This window comes from Podarcis vaucheri (genome assembly GCF_965113315.1).
Source record: "Podarcis vaucheri genome assembly, chromosome: 2".
NCBI classification, from domain to species: domain Eukaryota; kingdom Metazoa; phylum Chordata; class Lepidosauria; order Squamata; family Lacertidae; genus Podarcis; species Podarcis vaucheri.
This window is the reverse complement of record NC_138760.1, coordinates 126,971,998-126,985,871: the sequence shown is the minus strand read 5'-3', so window position 1 is coordinate 126,985,871 and position 13,874 is coordinate 126,971,998. Positions and strand designations below refer to the sequence as shown.

Here is a 13,874-nt window from a genome sequence, read left to right as displayed (position 1 = left end):
TTAACCCTTTCAGGAGGCAGCCCCACGTTCAGACAAAGAGGCTGCATACCCGCTTAGGGATTGCCGACACGGGCTGGCAGCGGCTCGCGATGGTTTCAGGGATGGGAGACCTTTTTGCAGTCCTGCTTGGAGGGATTGAAGCTGTGGCCTTCCGTGCGTACAAAGGAGATCGTGGATTCGGAAGGGACCCCGAGGGTCATCTAGACCAACCCCCCGCAATGTAGGAATCTCAACAAAAGCATCCATGACAAATGAGCTGGGATAGCTCAGTCGGTAGAGCAATAGACTTAATCCAGGGTTGTGAGTTCGAGGCCCAGCTTGGGCGAAATATCCCAGTGTTGCAGGGGTTGGACTAGATGACCCTTGGGGTCCCTTCCGACTCTCCCATTCTATACTTCTATGAGCCTCTGCTTAAAAACCTCTAATGAAGAAGAGTCCGTCACTGAGGAAGTCTGTTCTAGACCCCTGCATTGCAGGAATCTTTCGCCCAAGCTGGGGCTCGAACCCACGAACCTGATATTCTCTTGCCCTACTGACTGAGCTAACACCTGGCTGTCCCACCTGCAAGATGGCACAGTGGGAGAGCACCTGCTTTGTATTGCAGAAGGTCCCAGTTCAATCCTAGAATCCTAGAGTTGGAAGAGACCACAGGGGCCATCGAGTCCAACCCCCTGCCAAGCAGGAAACACCATCAGAGCACTCCTGACATATGGTTGTCAAGCCTCTGCTTAAAGACCTCCAAAGTAGGAGACTCCACCACACTCCTTGGCAGCAAATTCCACTGTCAAACAGCTCTTACTGTCAGGAAGTTCTCCCTAATGTTTACGTGGAATCTTCTTTCTTGTAGTTTGGATCCATTGCTCCGTGTCCGCTTCTCTGGAGCAGCAGAAAACAACCTTTCTCCCTCCTCTATCTCAGTGTTTTTCAACCACTGTTCCGCGGCACACTAGTGTGCCGCGAGATGTTGCCTGGTGTGCCGTGGGAAAAATTGAAAAATTCGATAGATTTTTTTTTATTTAAAAAAGTCAGATTTTCGCACACTAGGCAGGCACCGGACTGTGTCCACCCTATTTTCCATCCATCCTGGGTGGGGATCAGATCGGATGGGATCGGATGAGAGCGGACAGGCGGTCCGCTCTCATCCGATTCCCCATAGAGAGCAGCGGGGCTCTGACATCTCCCTCTCCGCACACAGTGGTGGTGTGCCTCGTGATTTTTTTCATGAAACAAGTATGCCTTTGCCCAAAAAAGGTTGAAAAACACTGCTCTATCTGACATCCTTTTATATATTTGAACATGGCTATCATATCACCCCTTAACCTCCTCTTCTCCAGGCTAAACATGCCCAGCTTCCTTTGCCGTTCCTCATAAGGCATAACAGAATTGCAGAGTTGGAAAAGGGGCCCCGGGGTCATCTAGTCCAACCCCTGCAACACAGGGATATTTCGCCCAAGCTGGGGCTCAAACCCACAACCGCGCTCTACCAACTGAGCGATCCCAGCTCATTTGTCATGGGTGCTGTAGATGAGATTCCTGCATTGCCAGGGGTTGGTTTAGATAGCCCTTGGGGGTTTGTCCCATGTGGGGTTCCTTCTTTGGGGTTTGCCCCATGTGGGGCTCACAACTCTGCGAGGTAGGTGAGGCAGAGAGTGCTACAGCGGCTTTATTCCCCCCAAGGTCACCCAGGGAGCTTCATTGTGAGTGAGTGGGGATTTCAGCCCAGTTCCCCCAGGGCCTAAGTACTGCACACTAACCACTGCACCACCCAAGGGTGCTCTGGGGGTGGGGATATCCTGCTTGTCTTGCAGACCCTCCAAGTGTCCCTATTTTCCAGGGACAGTCCCAGATTTACAGAAGCCAGCCTGGTGCCTGATTTGATCTCTCTTCCTTAGGACATCCCTGTTTTCATCAGCTTGAAAAGCAGAGACGTCTCCTTGTCAACAAAGGTCCGTATAGTAAAAGCCATGGTTTTCCCACTAGTGATGTATGGAAGTGAGAGCTGGACCATAAAGAAGGCTGATCGCCGAAGAATTGATGCTTTTGAATTCTGGTGCTGGAGGAGACTCTTGAGAGTCCCATGGACTGCAAGAAGATCAAACCTCTCCATTCTGAAGGAAATCAGCCCTGAGTGCTCACTGGAAGGACAGATCCTGAAGCTGAGGCTCCGATACTTTGGCCACCTCATGAGAAGAGAAGACTCCCTGGAAAAGACCCTGATGCTGGGAAAGATGGAGGGCACAAGGAGAAGGGGACGACAGAGGACGAGATGGTTGGACAGTGTTCTCGAAGCTACCAACATGAGTGTGACCAAACTGCGGGAGGCAGTGGAAGACAGAAGTGCCTGGCGTGCTCTGGTCCAGGGGGTCACAAAGAGTCGGACACAACTAAACAACAACAACAATTTTCATTGGAGAAATGTTGGAGGGCATGGCATTGAACTGGGGGAAAGCCAGGAAAGGGCTACTTCTGCCCCAGTTTGGCCCTTTAACGGTTAAAGCCACAGAGCATGCATTCCTAGAGAGGAAGGAGGAAGTGAGCACCCCATGGGGGACATCTCCCGGGCAGCGCACCTTCCTGTCCGTCCTCTTTTGTGTTCCCCAGTGGTGGGGAAAGAATAGGAGACCCATCCCTGTGAGTTAGAAAGGTGCGAGGTGGGGTGACAGGCATGGTCTTCCTTGGGAGGCCATGGCCAGGCTGAGCAGGAGGGTGGGGGAAGACGGCTGGGAAGTGGAAGGACCCAGTGCAAGAGGGAGAAACAGACAGACTTCTGCTTCAGGGAGCAATAAAACCTCAAAATACATTTGCAAAGCTAAGCAGGGTCCGTTGTGGTTTCACATTGGATGGGGAGCCTGAGTATTGGGGTGCGGAAGAGGGGAGGGGAGCCGCTGCCCGTGAACCCCGCAAATCCCCTTCATTTTCTAGCATTGGTCTGATTCGGGGAGAGGCAGCTTCCTTGTCTCCAGTTTAAAGTGCTATTCGTTCATGAGGACCGGGGTCTTTCTTTGAGGGTCCATATATAGCAACACCCTAGAGGTCCCGGACGCTAAGGAAGTCAGATTAGCCTCAACCAGAGCCAGGGCCTTTTCAACACTGGCTCCAGCCTGGTGGAACGCTCTGTCTCATGAGACCAGGGCCCTGCGGGATCTGATTTCTTTCCTCAGGGCCTGTAAGACAGAGTTGTTCCACCTGGCCTTTGGCTTGGAATCAATTTGACTCCCCCCCCTTTCTTTTTTTCCTTTCTCCTGTGATGAGGCTGCATCTTAATGTTTTAATGTTGTATTTTAATCTTGTTTTTAAGTTGTATTTCAATCAACTTGTTTTATTATTGGTTGTTAGCCGCCCTGAGCCTGGTCTTGGCTGGGGAGGGCGGGGTATAAATAAAATTTATTATTATTATGAGGGGAGGGATCACCGCTCAGGGAAGGAGTGCACACGGAACTTCTTGCATTCAATCCTGGGCATCTCCAGGTAAAAGCAGGCCCTGTCTGAAATCCTAGAGAGCTGCTTGCCTGTTGGTGTGACAGTCCCAAGCTCCCCCTCACCTGTGGGTACACCAGCATTCTCATCCCCCCCCCCCCGGTTGCTCATATGCAAAAGAAATCTTAATGGTTGATTAAGGGAAGGGATTTGGCTTGGTGGCAGAGCAGCTGCTCTGCGTGGTTCTCCAGGTAAGGCTGTGACTGTTCCTTGCCTGAAAGCCCGAGAGCCAACGATCCCGCAGCAGAGAGACCAATTTGAGATAATGACACTTCCTAATCATTTAAATAGCTCTTCACAGAACCATGAGGACGAGAATCTTACTTAATCTCAAAGGAAAGGGACTACAGATCAGTGGTAGAGCACCTGCAGGCAGAATGTCGCACTTCAATCCTTGATTTCGGGGGAGACACCTTTGCCCGGAACCTTGGAGAACTGATGTCAGTCAGTGCCTGGAATCTTCCTTTCCCCCCTGCAGAACTCCCAGAGTTCCCTGGGATGAAGGATCGCTTCTTAAGCCACACTGGAAATTGTAGCTGTGTGAATAGGGGCTTCCTAGCAACACCCAGCACCCTTGACAAACTACAACTCCCAGTATAATTTGGGGAAATTGTGTCTTTTTAAAGCGGTTTCATCCCACTTTAAATGTTTAGTGCAAATGGGGACTCCAGAACACCCTGTTCCATCAGTTGCCTCACTTTTGTCTGTTGTTTTTTTTTAAAGTAATATTTATTAAACAATCAAAAGCTTCAAAATTTAAACATAGAATACAAGAACCAAAAAAACCTACAAAAATAAGAAAATACAAAACAAACACTTAGGTACACAATAAAGAACAGTTAACAGAATAAAGAAAAAAGAAGAAAAAACACCAGAAAACAAAACAAAAAAAAGATTAGTATTTTCATATCTTATACTTCATTCACTAGTTTCTTGACCTCCTCACACCTCCCTTTTTGTATTCCAGTTCAGATATTTAGTTCAGCAAATCCTTACCCTGTCATTTATCCTTACTCAACATCTTAACCTATAATAGATATATATTTTCCACCATTATCAGTCCATATTTACATATTCTTATTAATCTTTTAACCAACACCACTTGTTTTCAATCCAACATCCCTTTAACATTCATTAATTTTACAGTATTTCTGTAGATTGTCTTTAAATTTTTTCCACTTTTGTCTGTTTTGATTCCCATTTCTTTCAGCGTAAAGAAGCTTTTGCCAGAAGTTGGGGAAAGATTTCAGCTTCCATGTGACCCTTCTTTGGCCAGAGACTTCAACAGAGACTGAGAGGCAACACTCCGTCACATGTTCCCAGGAACCTCATTCTTGTGCTGACCCACAAATTAACAGGGGAAACATTTTGTCCCTTGCACAGAAGACGACTGAGGGACATCTCCCTCTGAGTGAAAATGGCTGCAGAGCAGGGAGCAGAAATTCCAGCAGCCTCTCTGGGTCTCCAGCTCCAGTGGGCAGCAGAGGGCGGTGCGAAACCAGGAATTAAAACGGAGCAGGTGGAATTGGCAAGGCTGGCGCCAGAGATGGCACTAGAAGAGGCAGAAGGCTCATCTCCTGCCCTCCAGAATGGAACAGAGGGGCCTTGTCCGAGCTGGACGGAGCCACAACGTATCAAAGGGGAGTCGGAAGAGGAGCTGTCGTCCCGGCAATGGGAAGCCCAGTGGCAGGAATTCCTCCGGACTGTGCAGGCCCCACACTCTGGGGGAGAAGGAAGCCCACAGCTCCCAGGGGATGGGGCATGGGGTGAGGCGAAGCCTTCTGGGTCCTCCTTTGAGGGAGCAGCCATTCCCAGCCAGTGGGCTGAAGCAGCAGAGAACAGGACCAGTCTCCCTTCCAGACCAGCCGCTGCCAGCCAGGGAAACATCGGGCAAGCAAAGGAAATCAAGACGGAGGACGTCAGCAGCTCTGAGGCTCATCGCCAGCTCTTCAGGCATCTCTGCTACCAGGACGCCCAGGGCCCTCGCGAGGTCTACGGGCTCCTGAGGAAGCTTTGCCATCAGTGGCTGAGGCCAGAGAAGCACACCAAGGAGCAGATTCTGGATCTGGTGATCCTGGAGCAGTTCCTGGCTGTCCTGCCCTCGGAAATGGGGAGCTGGGTGAAGGAGCGAGGCTCAGAGGGCTGCATCCAGGCCCTGGCCCTGGCAGAGGAATTCCTCCTCAGGCACCAGGAGGCGGAGAAAGCGGGAAGGCAGGTGAGAGAAGCATTTGGGGGTCCAGAGTCTACAAAGGGGTTAAAGAAGTGGTCATTTTGCTTAAGAACACGGCTCCTGGATCACCCAATGAATGGTTGTGGCTCCCCGGAGATTAATGCCAGGGATAATGCAAGCTATACATGCCGAGAAGTGAACATGTTCTCTCTTGCTCTGCAGGGGCTGAATAGGGAAAATGTTTTCTCCTCCTCTTTCAGGGACTGAGGACCATTGCAGAGGCGGCTGCTTGTGTCACCGAAGGAGAAAAGCAGGGAAGCTCAGAGGGCTGCGTCCGGGCCCTGGCAGAGGAATTCCTCCTGAGGCACCAGGAGGCGGAGAAAGCGGGAGGGCAGGTGAGAGAAGCATTTGTCCAGAGTCGACAAAGGGGTTAAAAATGTGGCCATTAGCTTGCAAACCAGTATTCAAATTTGTAACTTTAACTTTTTAAGAAACTACCAGGAGCGGTAAAATGGTCTGCAGTACATGAGATAAAGTACAAACTGCCTATAAAAACAACTGATAATCCATAAAAATACTGGGCCGCATTTCACAAGCCTGGTCGCATTTGTTCATGCATTGGTATCCTTGAGGCTTGATTACTACACGATAATCTTTATTTTCATTGTCCCATACAGAACAACGAAATTGAAAAAATCTACATCAAACATTCAAAAACCAACAAGCCCGCTATCCCAGCCAAGTTAGCCCCCTAAAAACTCTGATACCCCATAATTAAATACAATATACTCCCATAGAGACCACCTTACACTGCGTTTAAAACCAAAATCTCATTTGGATAGAAACTGTTTCTCAGGCAGCTAGTCCTAGTCTTTATAACCCTGTATCTTCTTCCAGAAGGCAGAAGCTAAAAGAGATCATTTCCGGGGTGCGCACTATCCTGCACTATCTCTGCAGCTTTCTTATGGCACCTGGAAGCATAGATTTGATCCAAGGTGGGAAGAGTGCACCCAATTATTCTCTCCACAGTCTTTACAACCCTGGACAGCATTGTTTTTTCCCTTGCCGCACAGCTCCCAAACCACACACACAGACCATAAGTTAAGACACTCTCCACAGTACAATGGTAAAATGCCATCAACAGGTCATTTGAGAGATGATTTTTCCGGAGGATGCTTTCTGTGTGGGGCTGCCCTTGGGACTTGTCCAGAAACTCCAGCTGGTGCAGAATTCAGGTGTCCCGCCGAGGTTGAATGGAAAGTGTTACTCTCTTTCAGGGACTGGGGGCCATTGAAGAGGGGGCAGTGTGCACTCCCAAAGGAGAACATTCCTTGCTGGATCCAGGCCGAAGACTTGAGCCCAGGGAAGTCCTGCAGAATTATGAAAACAAGGCCCCTTTGGGTAAAAACACACATTCTCCCTATCCCAATCTGTTGTGAGTTTTTCCCATTAAATTGCATTCTAGATTTGGCTCTTTAGCTCTGCTCTCTGTGCATCTGTCGGATTGATTTGTTGTGTGCCAAGGTGATTCAGGTTGGACACAAGAAAATGCTTTTTACCCTCCCAGCCCGTACAAGGCAGGCCTTTCCTGATTTGCACGGAGCTGGCATTCTGGGTCACTGTCTGCGATGGCGGAGTGTGCATAAGCTCACTCTTCCCCATTATGCCCCTGCCTCGCCACTTTTCCCGACCATTTCTAGGTCACCACCATGTACGCATGCGTAGTCGCGCATCAGTTAGACGCAAGTAAACCGGCTTTTGGATGTGCATAGCTAAAACTCTGGCATTTTCACATGCAATATTTATTTATTTTATAAAATTTGTTTAGCGCCCTTCCTCTGAAGATCAAAACACAAAATACATAATACAGTGGTACCTCTGGGTATGTACTTAATTCGTACCGGAGGTCTGTTCTTAAACTGAAACTGTTCTTAACCTGAAGCACCACTTTAGCTAATGGGGCCTCCTGCTGTGGCCCCGCCACCGCAGGATGATTTCTGTTCTCATCCTGAAGCAAAGTTCTTAACCTGAGGTACTATTTCTGGGTTAGTGGAGTCTGTAGCCCGAAGCGTCTGTAACCTGAAGCGTATGTAAATTTTGGGCAGAGGTCGGTAAGGATTACTTCTGCTTTAATTTGTTCTATTGCGTATTTTGATTATAGATGTTTATATTTTTAACATCTGTACTACTGGATTTTTCACTCGTTTGAAGCCTGGTTTGACATTACGGAGCCATTAAGCATTAAGCCTATTTTGACATCCATCATAATTTTGCGGTTTTGGCAACTTGCTCATTCTACGGTTCCTCTCCCCCCCCCACTTCTTAACAGATTGCTGGCAGGTCGATGAACGGCAAGAGGGAAACCCCCCACTCGAGAGAGCCATGGAAGTGGCGACTTTGCAGAGCTGCTTCCAAAGGAGAACAGTGGAGAAGACACCTTCCTGGGGCGAGGAGCGGGAAGAGACTTCCGAGCATCAGCTGAGACCAAGAAAGCAGCAGAGGAAGCGCCCGAAGAACAGGCTGAGCAAGACCATCTCTTGCACCGTCCACCTTCTGCAGCACCCGTGGACCCAAGAGGCCACGAAATTGCACCAGTGCTCTTACTGCGGGAAGAACTTTGACGGCCCGTCGCACCTGATCATCCACGAGAGGAAGCACACTGGAGAGAAGCCCTATAGCTGTGCCACATGCGGGAAGAGCTTCAGCCGCAATTGGAGCCTGGTCATGCACGTGATGACCCACACGGGCGAGAAGCCCTACAAGTGCTCAGCCTGCGGGAAAGGCTTCCGGCAGAAGTCCGCCCTCACCATCCACGAGAGAACCCACACGGGGGAGAAGCCCTACAAGTGCTCAGCCTGCGGGAAAAGCTACATGTGCAACTCGCGCCTCGTCGCGCACGGCAAGAAGCACTCCAAGGAGAAGCCCTAACAGTGTCCCTCGTGCGGGAAGAGCTTCCACTGCAACTCCCAGCTCGTCCAGCACCAGAGGGTCCACACGGAGGGGAAGCCGTAGAAGCGCTCTGTCTATGGGAAGAGCTCCAGCTACAAGTCAGACCTTCTCTGACATAAGAGAACCCACCGTTAGAGGGGGGTTTTCTTCTGGTGGCGGACGACAGAACCATGAGACCGGTGTAAAACACTCAAAGGTTTTATCACAGCTATACAAAACAACAAACACAAAGCATGTTGGTGTTATCTCTCTGCAGGCAAATTCAAACTGCAATTTCTCCTCTTTTGATACTCATCACCAGCTGTACCTAATCAGCCTAGAAAACCACTCACGGAAACAGTTCTTAAAGTTACAATCATTTTTTCTGTATGACTCCTAACACCCCCTCTCATTCAAACAGAAACAGAAACAAAACAGTACTTTAAACATATACAAAACATTTATACATCATGCACAATAATTCCTAATTTTGTCACTAGCTGTGCATGTTTCTCAAAAGTTAGTGCTTTCGTAAATATATCAGCCACGTTTTACATGCTCTCACAGTATTTCAGCATTATCAGATTTTGTTTAACATTTTCACTTACATTCTGATCTTTAATCTCCAAATGTTTTGATTTACTGTTGAACTGCTCAGACCCAGACAAAGTTATTACAGCTTGATTTTCTTCCCATATTTGAACTGGATAATCACATTGTATATCTAAATCATTGAGGATTTGAACGTAGTATTTTATTTCATTACACAACTCCGATAAAGCACAGTATTCAGCCTCTGTTGAAGACGTGGTCTCGATTCCTTGCTCTTTGGACTTCCAACCTATCAAGGAATCCCCAAATTGAAATACCATGCTGGAAATGGATTTTCTATCAGGCAGGTTGGCCCAATCGCTGTCAATGTAACACTGCAGTTTTGTAGACCCTGAAGATGGTAATCTTAAACAATAATCAAGTGTAAGTTTTAGATACCAGAAAATATGTTTTAAACCCTTCCAGGCATTTTCTGTGGGGTAGCTTACTAGTCTGCTCAGTATTCCAACTGCATAACTCAAATCTGGTCTGTTCCACAATGAAATGTATAATAAACTTCCAACTATTGAACGGTACATTTCAGGATTTACTGGTTCTGTGCATTCTCCTTCATTATTGAAAAAACCTGTTTCCATTGGGGTTTTTGCTCCCTTGCTATTTTGCATATTGTTCTTTCTAGTAATTCCATTATTTTATCTTTTTGACTCAACAAAAAACTTCCATCGTTTGTCCTTTGAATTTCTAGACTGAGATAATTTTTCACTGGTCCCAAATCTCTTACTTTAAATTCCTTTCTTAGTTGTTCTGCAAATTTGTCCATTTGCTTGTCATTTTTTGTAGAAAAAAGCAAATCATCAACATAAGACAAACATAATTCTTGTTTATCACCCTTTCCTTTAGTGTACAAGCAATTATCAGCTAAGCTACTTTTAAAGCCAATATTTTTTAAAGCATTATTGAGACACTTGTTCCAATTTCTAGCTGATTGTTTGAGCCCATAGATTGCTTTGTGTAACCTATATTCAGAATTCTGTTTGCCTGCCTCAAATCCTGGTGCTTGATTCATAAAAAATTCTTCATGCAGTTTTGTGTTAAGATAAGCTGTTTCAATATCAAAATGATTTATTTTAAACCCCTGTTGTGCTGCAATACCTAGCAATAAACATACATGTTCGCTCCTTGCAGTAGGAGAAAAGGTTTCATCAAAACTTTCACCTTTTCTTTGCGTAAAACCTCGTGCTACCTGCCTAGCTTTGTACTTAACACCACCATCTGCCAAGTGTTTTATTTTATACACCCATCTACAGTCCACTGCCTTTTTTCCTTCTGACAATGGCTCAATAGTAAACACATTATGTTCTGCCAAAGATTTCATTTCTGCTCTCATTGCATTTTCCCACATTACTATTTCCTGGTGTGGTAACTTTAAAACCTCTTCATAATCACAAGGTTCTTTCTTCACGTCAACAGTTTTAACTTCTTGTATAGTAAACCTTTCTGGAGGTACCCCCTTATTGCTTCTTTATGATCTTCTAACTTGAACACTTTCCCCCTCTGAACTATCTTCCCCTTCTAATTCATCTTGCTCAGGAGAAATTGGTTCAGCTTTAGGAGATTGTGTACTGGGACTCTCATCCCCTGATTCCTCATCACTATCACTTTCAGAACTTCCTTGAATTTGTGGCTTTTCTTCCTCAGATTTCACAAATTTATCTGTATCATCTGAAGATAAAACTTCTGAATTTCCATGTAAATGAGCCCAACCATCTTGCTCACAAAACTTTGCATGTCTTGATATCACAACTCTGCCATGCCCTAGTGCAAAACGATACCCCTTTGACCAACTTTGATAGCCAACAAATCTAAGTCTCTTTGCCTTGGGATCTCCTTTCCTTCTCTGTCCTTTTGGGATGTGAACCCAAGCCCAACAACCAAAAGTTGGTCCAAAAAAGGCTTTTTTCCATAAAGCAAAAAATGAGGGGCATTGTTTATGGTAGAATGAAACAATCTGTTCTGTATGTAATTAGCACAGAGAATTGCTTCCCCTCAAAACTTCCTGGATAAGCCAGACTCACATAACATAGAATCTAGCATTGTTTGCAAAGACCTTATCTTGCGTTCTGCAATGGAATTTTCTTCGGGTGAAAAGGGACACGATTTACAGTGACTAATACCACGTTTTTTTCAACCATATCTGGGGGGCTTCAGACATGAACTCGCCTCCATAGTCACTCTGCAATTGGGTAACTTTGTAGGGAAACTTCCTTTCTATATAGTTGACCCAATTTTTAATCAGTTGACCAGTTTCACTTTTGTGTTTTAACAAGTATACCCAAGTATACCGGCTATAATCATCCACAAGAACCAGAAAAAAACTTTGCTCCTCCTTCAGATTCTGCAAATGGCCCACAAAGGTCTGAGTGTACTAAAGCAAATGGCTTCTTGCTAATTCTATTACTTTCAGGATAAGATCTCCGCTTACTTTTAGACTCCTTGCAGGTATTGCAGTCCAGAAAAACTGAACATTTTCCAGAGTTACGGTGAGGTGTTGTCGCCTTCCTCTCATGGCGTCTTTCCTCCGCATCAAGCAAACGCCTTGTTAAGAAATGCATCGTTAATTGGCTTTCTGGAATTGCCTCCAGCATCATCCCTAAATTATCCCATGACTTGGGAAGTGAAGACAGCACAATATAAACCTTTCTCTGCTCAGAAAAATGTTCCCCAAGTTCATTTAACTGTGAAAATAAAACACACATTCTTGGAAGGTGTTTTGAAACACATTCACCCTCACTTAGTCGGCTCGGTACAGAGCTCTCATTAGAGTAATTTTGCTGCCAGCAGTATCTTTAATGTGTATTGCTCTCAGTGCTTTCCAAATCTCACTTGCTGCTTCAAGGACATGAGATAATTGAGACTTCTCTAAACTCAAAATTAGATTGGCATATGCTTTGTCCTCCAGCCTTTGGTCTGCTTCATCTACTTCTTCATCCTCATCTTTTACAGGAGGGTTAACAATAACAGTCCAACATTGTTCTTTCTTTAAAAACGCCTGCATCTGTAAACTCCATGACATATAATTGGATTCTCCCAGTTTCTCTACTGGAAAACATGAAGCACCCCCTTGAGCTCCAGCTCCAAGTCCAGCCATGGGTCCACCCAGCTTTCAGTTTTCCACTCAGTCTTTACTCACACGTGGCTTGAAGAATTGCTCGGCTCCTGGTCTCAAACAGACACTCCCTGCCGACGCCTTCACACAGCCAGCTGCTTGAGAAACGCTGAATCACTTCCAATCTCTGGGTTCTTTTCCACGCTCTGTCTCTGCCCACTCAGGGCTGGCGCCCATAACCTGTTAGAGGGGGGTTTCTTCTGGTGGCCGACGACAGAACCACGAGACCGGTGTAAAAGACTCAAAGGTTTTATTACAGCTACACAAAACAACAAACACAAAGCATGTGGGAATTTGCCTCTCTCTGCAGGCAAATTCAAACTGCAACTCCTCCTCCTTTTGTACTCATCACCAGCTGTAGCTAATCAGCCTAGAAAACCACTCACAGAAACAGTTCTTAAAGTTACAACCATCTTTTCTGTTTCTTTGCAGAATGACTCCTAACACCCACACACGGGAGAGACCTTACCAGTGCGACAAGTGCCGGTGGGGTTTCGTTTGGAAATCGCAGCTCGTGAGCCACCAGTGGATGCACAGGGAAGAGAAGCCTTAGCGCAGGAACCCGCTTGCTTTGGGGAAAGCGTTTGTCATCACTCACTTCATATGAGGAGGCAGAAGGAACAGAGGAAGCTGCCCTTCTACCCAACCAGGCCGTTGGGTCCATCCGGCATACAGTTGCCACACTGACTGGCCGTGGCTGTCCAGGATTCCAGGCAGGGTTCTCTCTGAGACCTACCCAGAGATGCCACGGATTGAGCGTACGCAAAGCAGTTACTCTGCAAATGAGCTATGACCATTCCCCATTTCTACCAAAATACCCACCTTATTAAAATCCTCCATGCATTAGGTGTGTGGCAGCCGTGGGGAGCCCTGAATCCACAGCTCTGGCTGACTTTTGTTGTTGTTTAGTCGTTTAGTCGTGTCCGACTCTTCGTGACCCCATGGACCAGAGCACGCCAGGCTGACTTTAGAAGGTCTCTTTGTCCCGCCCCGATCACCAGTTTCTTCATATCTTCAGTCTGGTTCCTGGGCAAGACTTCCAAACTTAGCTCACACCACAAAAACCCCAGTTCTACAATACTCACAGGTTCCCTGTTAATGCCGAGTTGACGCTCCCGAATTATTATTTTTCTCCATTATTTTTATTAAATTTTCAGTTCAGGCGGCTACCTTGGAAGGCTGGAGAGCGAGAGGGGGGGTCGGTGTGCACTGACCCCTCTTGCTCCCCAGGCTTCAGGCTCCTTTCGACCTGCTCTTTGGGGCTGGCGGGGGGAAGCCCACCACCAGCCCCAAAGAGCAGGTCAGGGAGCAGAGGAAAGGGGCAGCGGAGAGGCTCCTGCCATAGCCGCGCGTCACCTCTCCAGCCGGGAACTGAACTGAAAAAGTCCTAGGCGCTGAGGTTTTACCCACAGCGCCACCCGCATCCCTTTTATAAACCCAATACTAACACACTAAAGTGTCAGTTACATGTTGTGTCAATTATTATGATGTCCATTAGGTAAAGGTAAAGGGACCCCTGACCATTAGGTCCAGTCATGGCCGACTCTGGGTTTGTGGTGCTCATCTCGCTTTATTGGCTGA

At 46.9% G+C, this 13,874-nt stretch overlaps 1 protein-coding gene across 6 annotated transcripts; it reads left to right on the top strand.

Annotated features, from left to right (window-relative positions):
• The first annotated feature begins 77 nt into the window (after nucleotides 1-77).
• On the top strand, nucleotides 78-12,837 carry LOC309527359 (uncharacterized protein). Of its 6 annotated transcripts, XR_014217199.1 has the most exons (6): nucleotides 2,422-2,644; nucleotides 4,688-5,692; nucleotides 5,908-6,042; nucleotides 6,925-7,048; nucleotides 7,977-9,550; nucleotides 12,726-12,837. XR_014217199.1 is itself a non-coding variant. In XM_082214145.1 (5 exons), exons 2-5 carry the CDS (start codon nucleotides 4,895-4,897, stop codon nucleotides 8,573-8,575), a joined length of 1,656 nt encoding a protein of 551 aa, XP_082070271.1. In that variant the 5' UTR covers nucleotides 78-220; nucleotides 4,688-4,894; the 3' UTR covers nucleotides 8,576-9,702. The 6 variants fall into 6 exon arrangements, 5 of the variants coding, with proteins under 5 accessions (XP_082070271.1, XP_082070268.1, XP_082070267.1 ...); XM_082214145.1 differs by lacking the exons at nucleotides 2,422-2,644; nucleotides 12,726-12,837 and adding an exon at nucleotides 78-220 and having other exon boundaries at nucleotides 7,977-9,702; XM_082214142.1 differs by lacking the exon at nucleotides 12,726-12,837 and having other exon boundaries at nucleotides 2,422-2,631; nucleotides 7,977-9,702.
• Nucleotides 12,838-13,874: the final 1,037 nt, after the last annotated feature.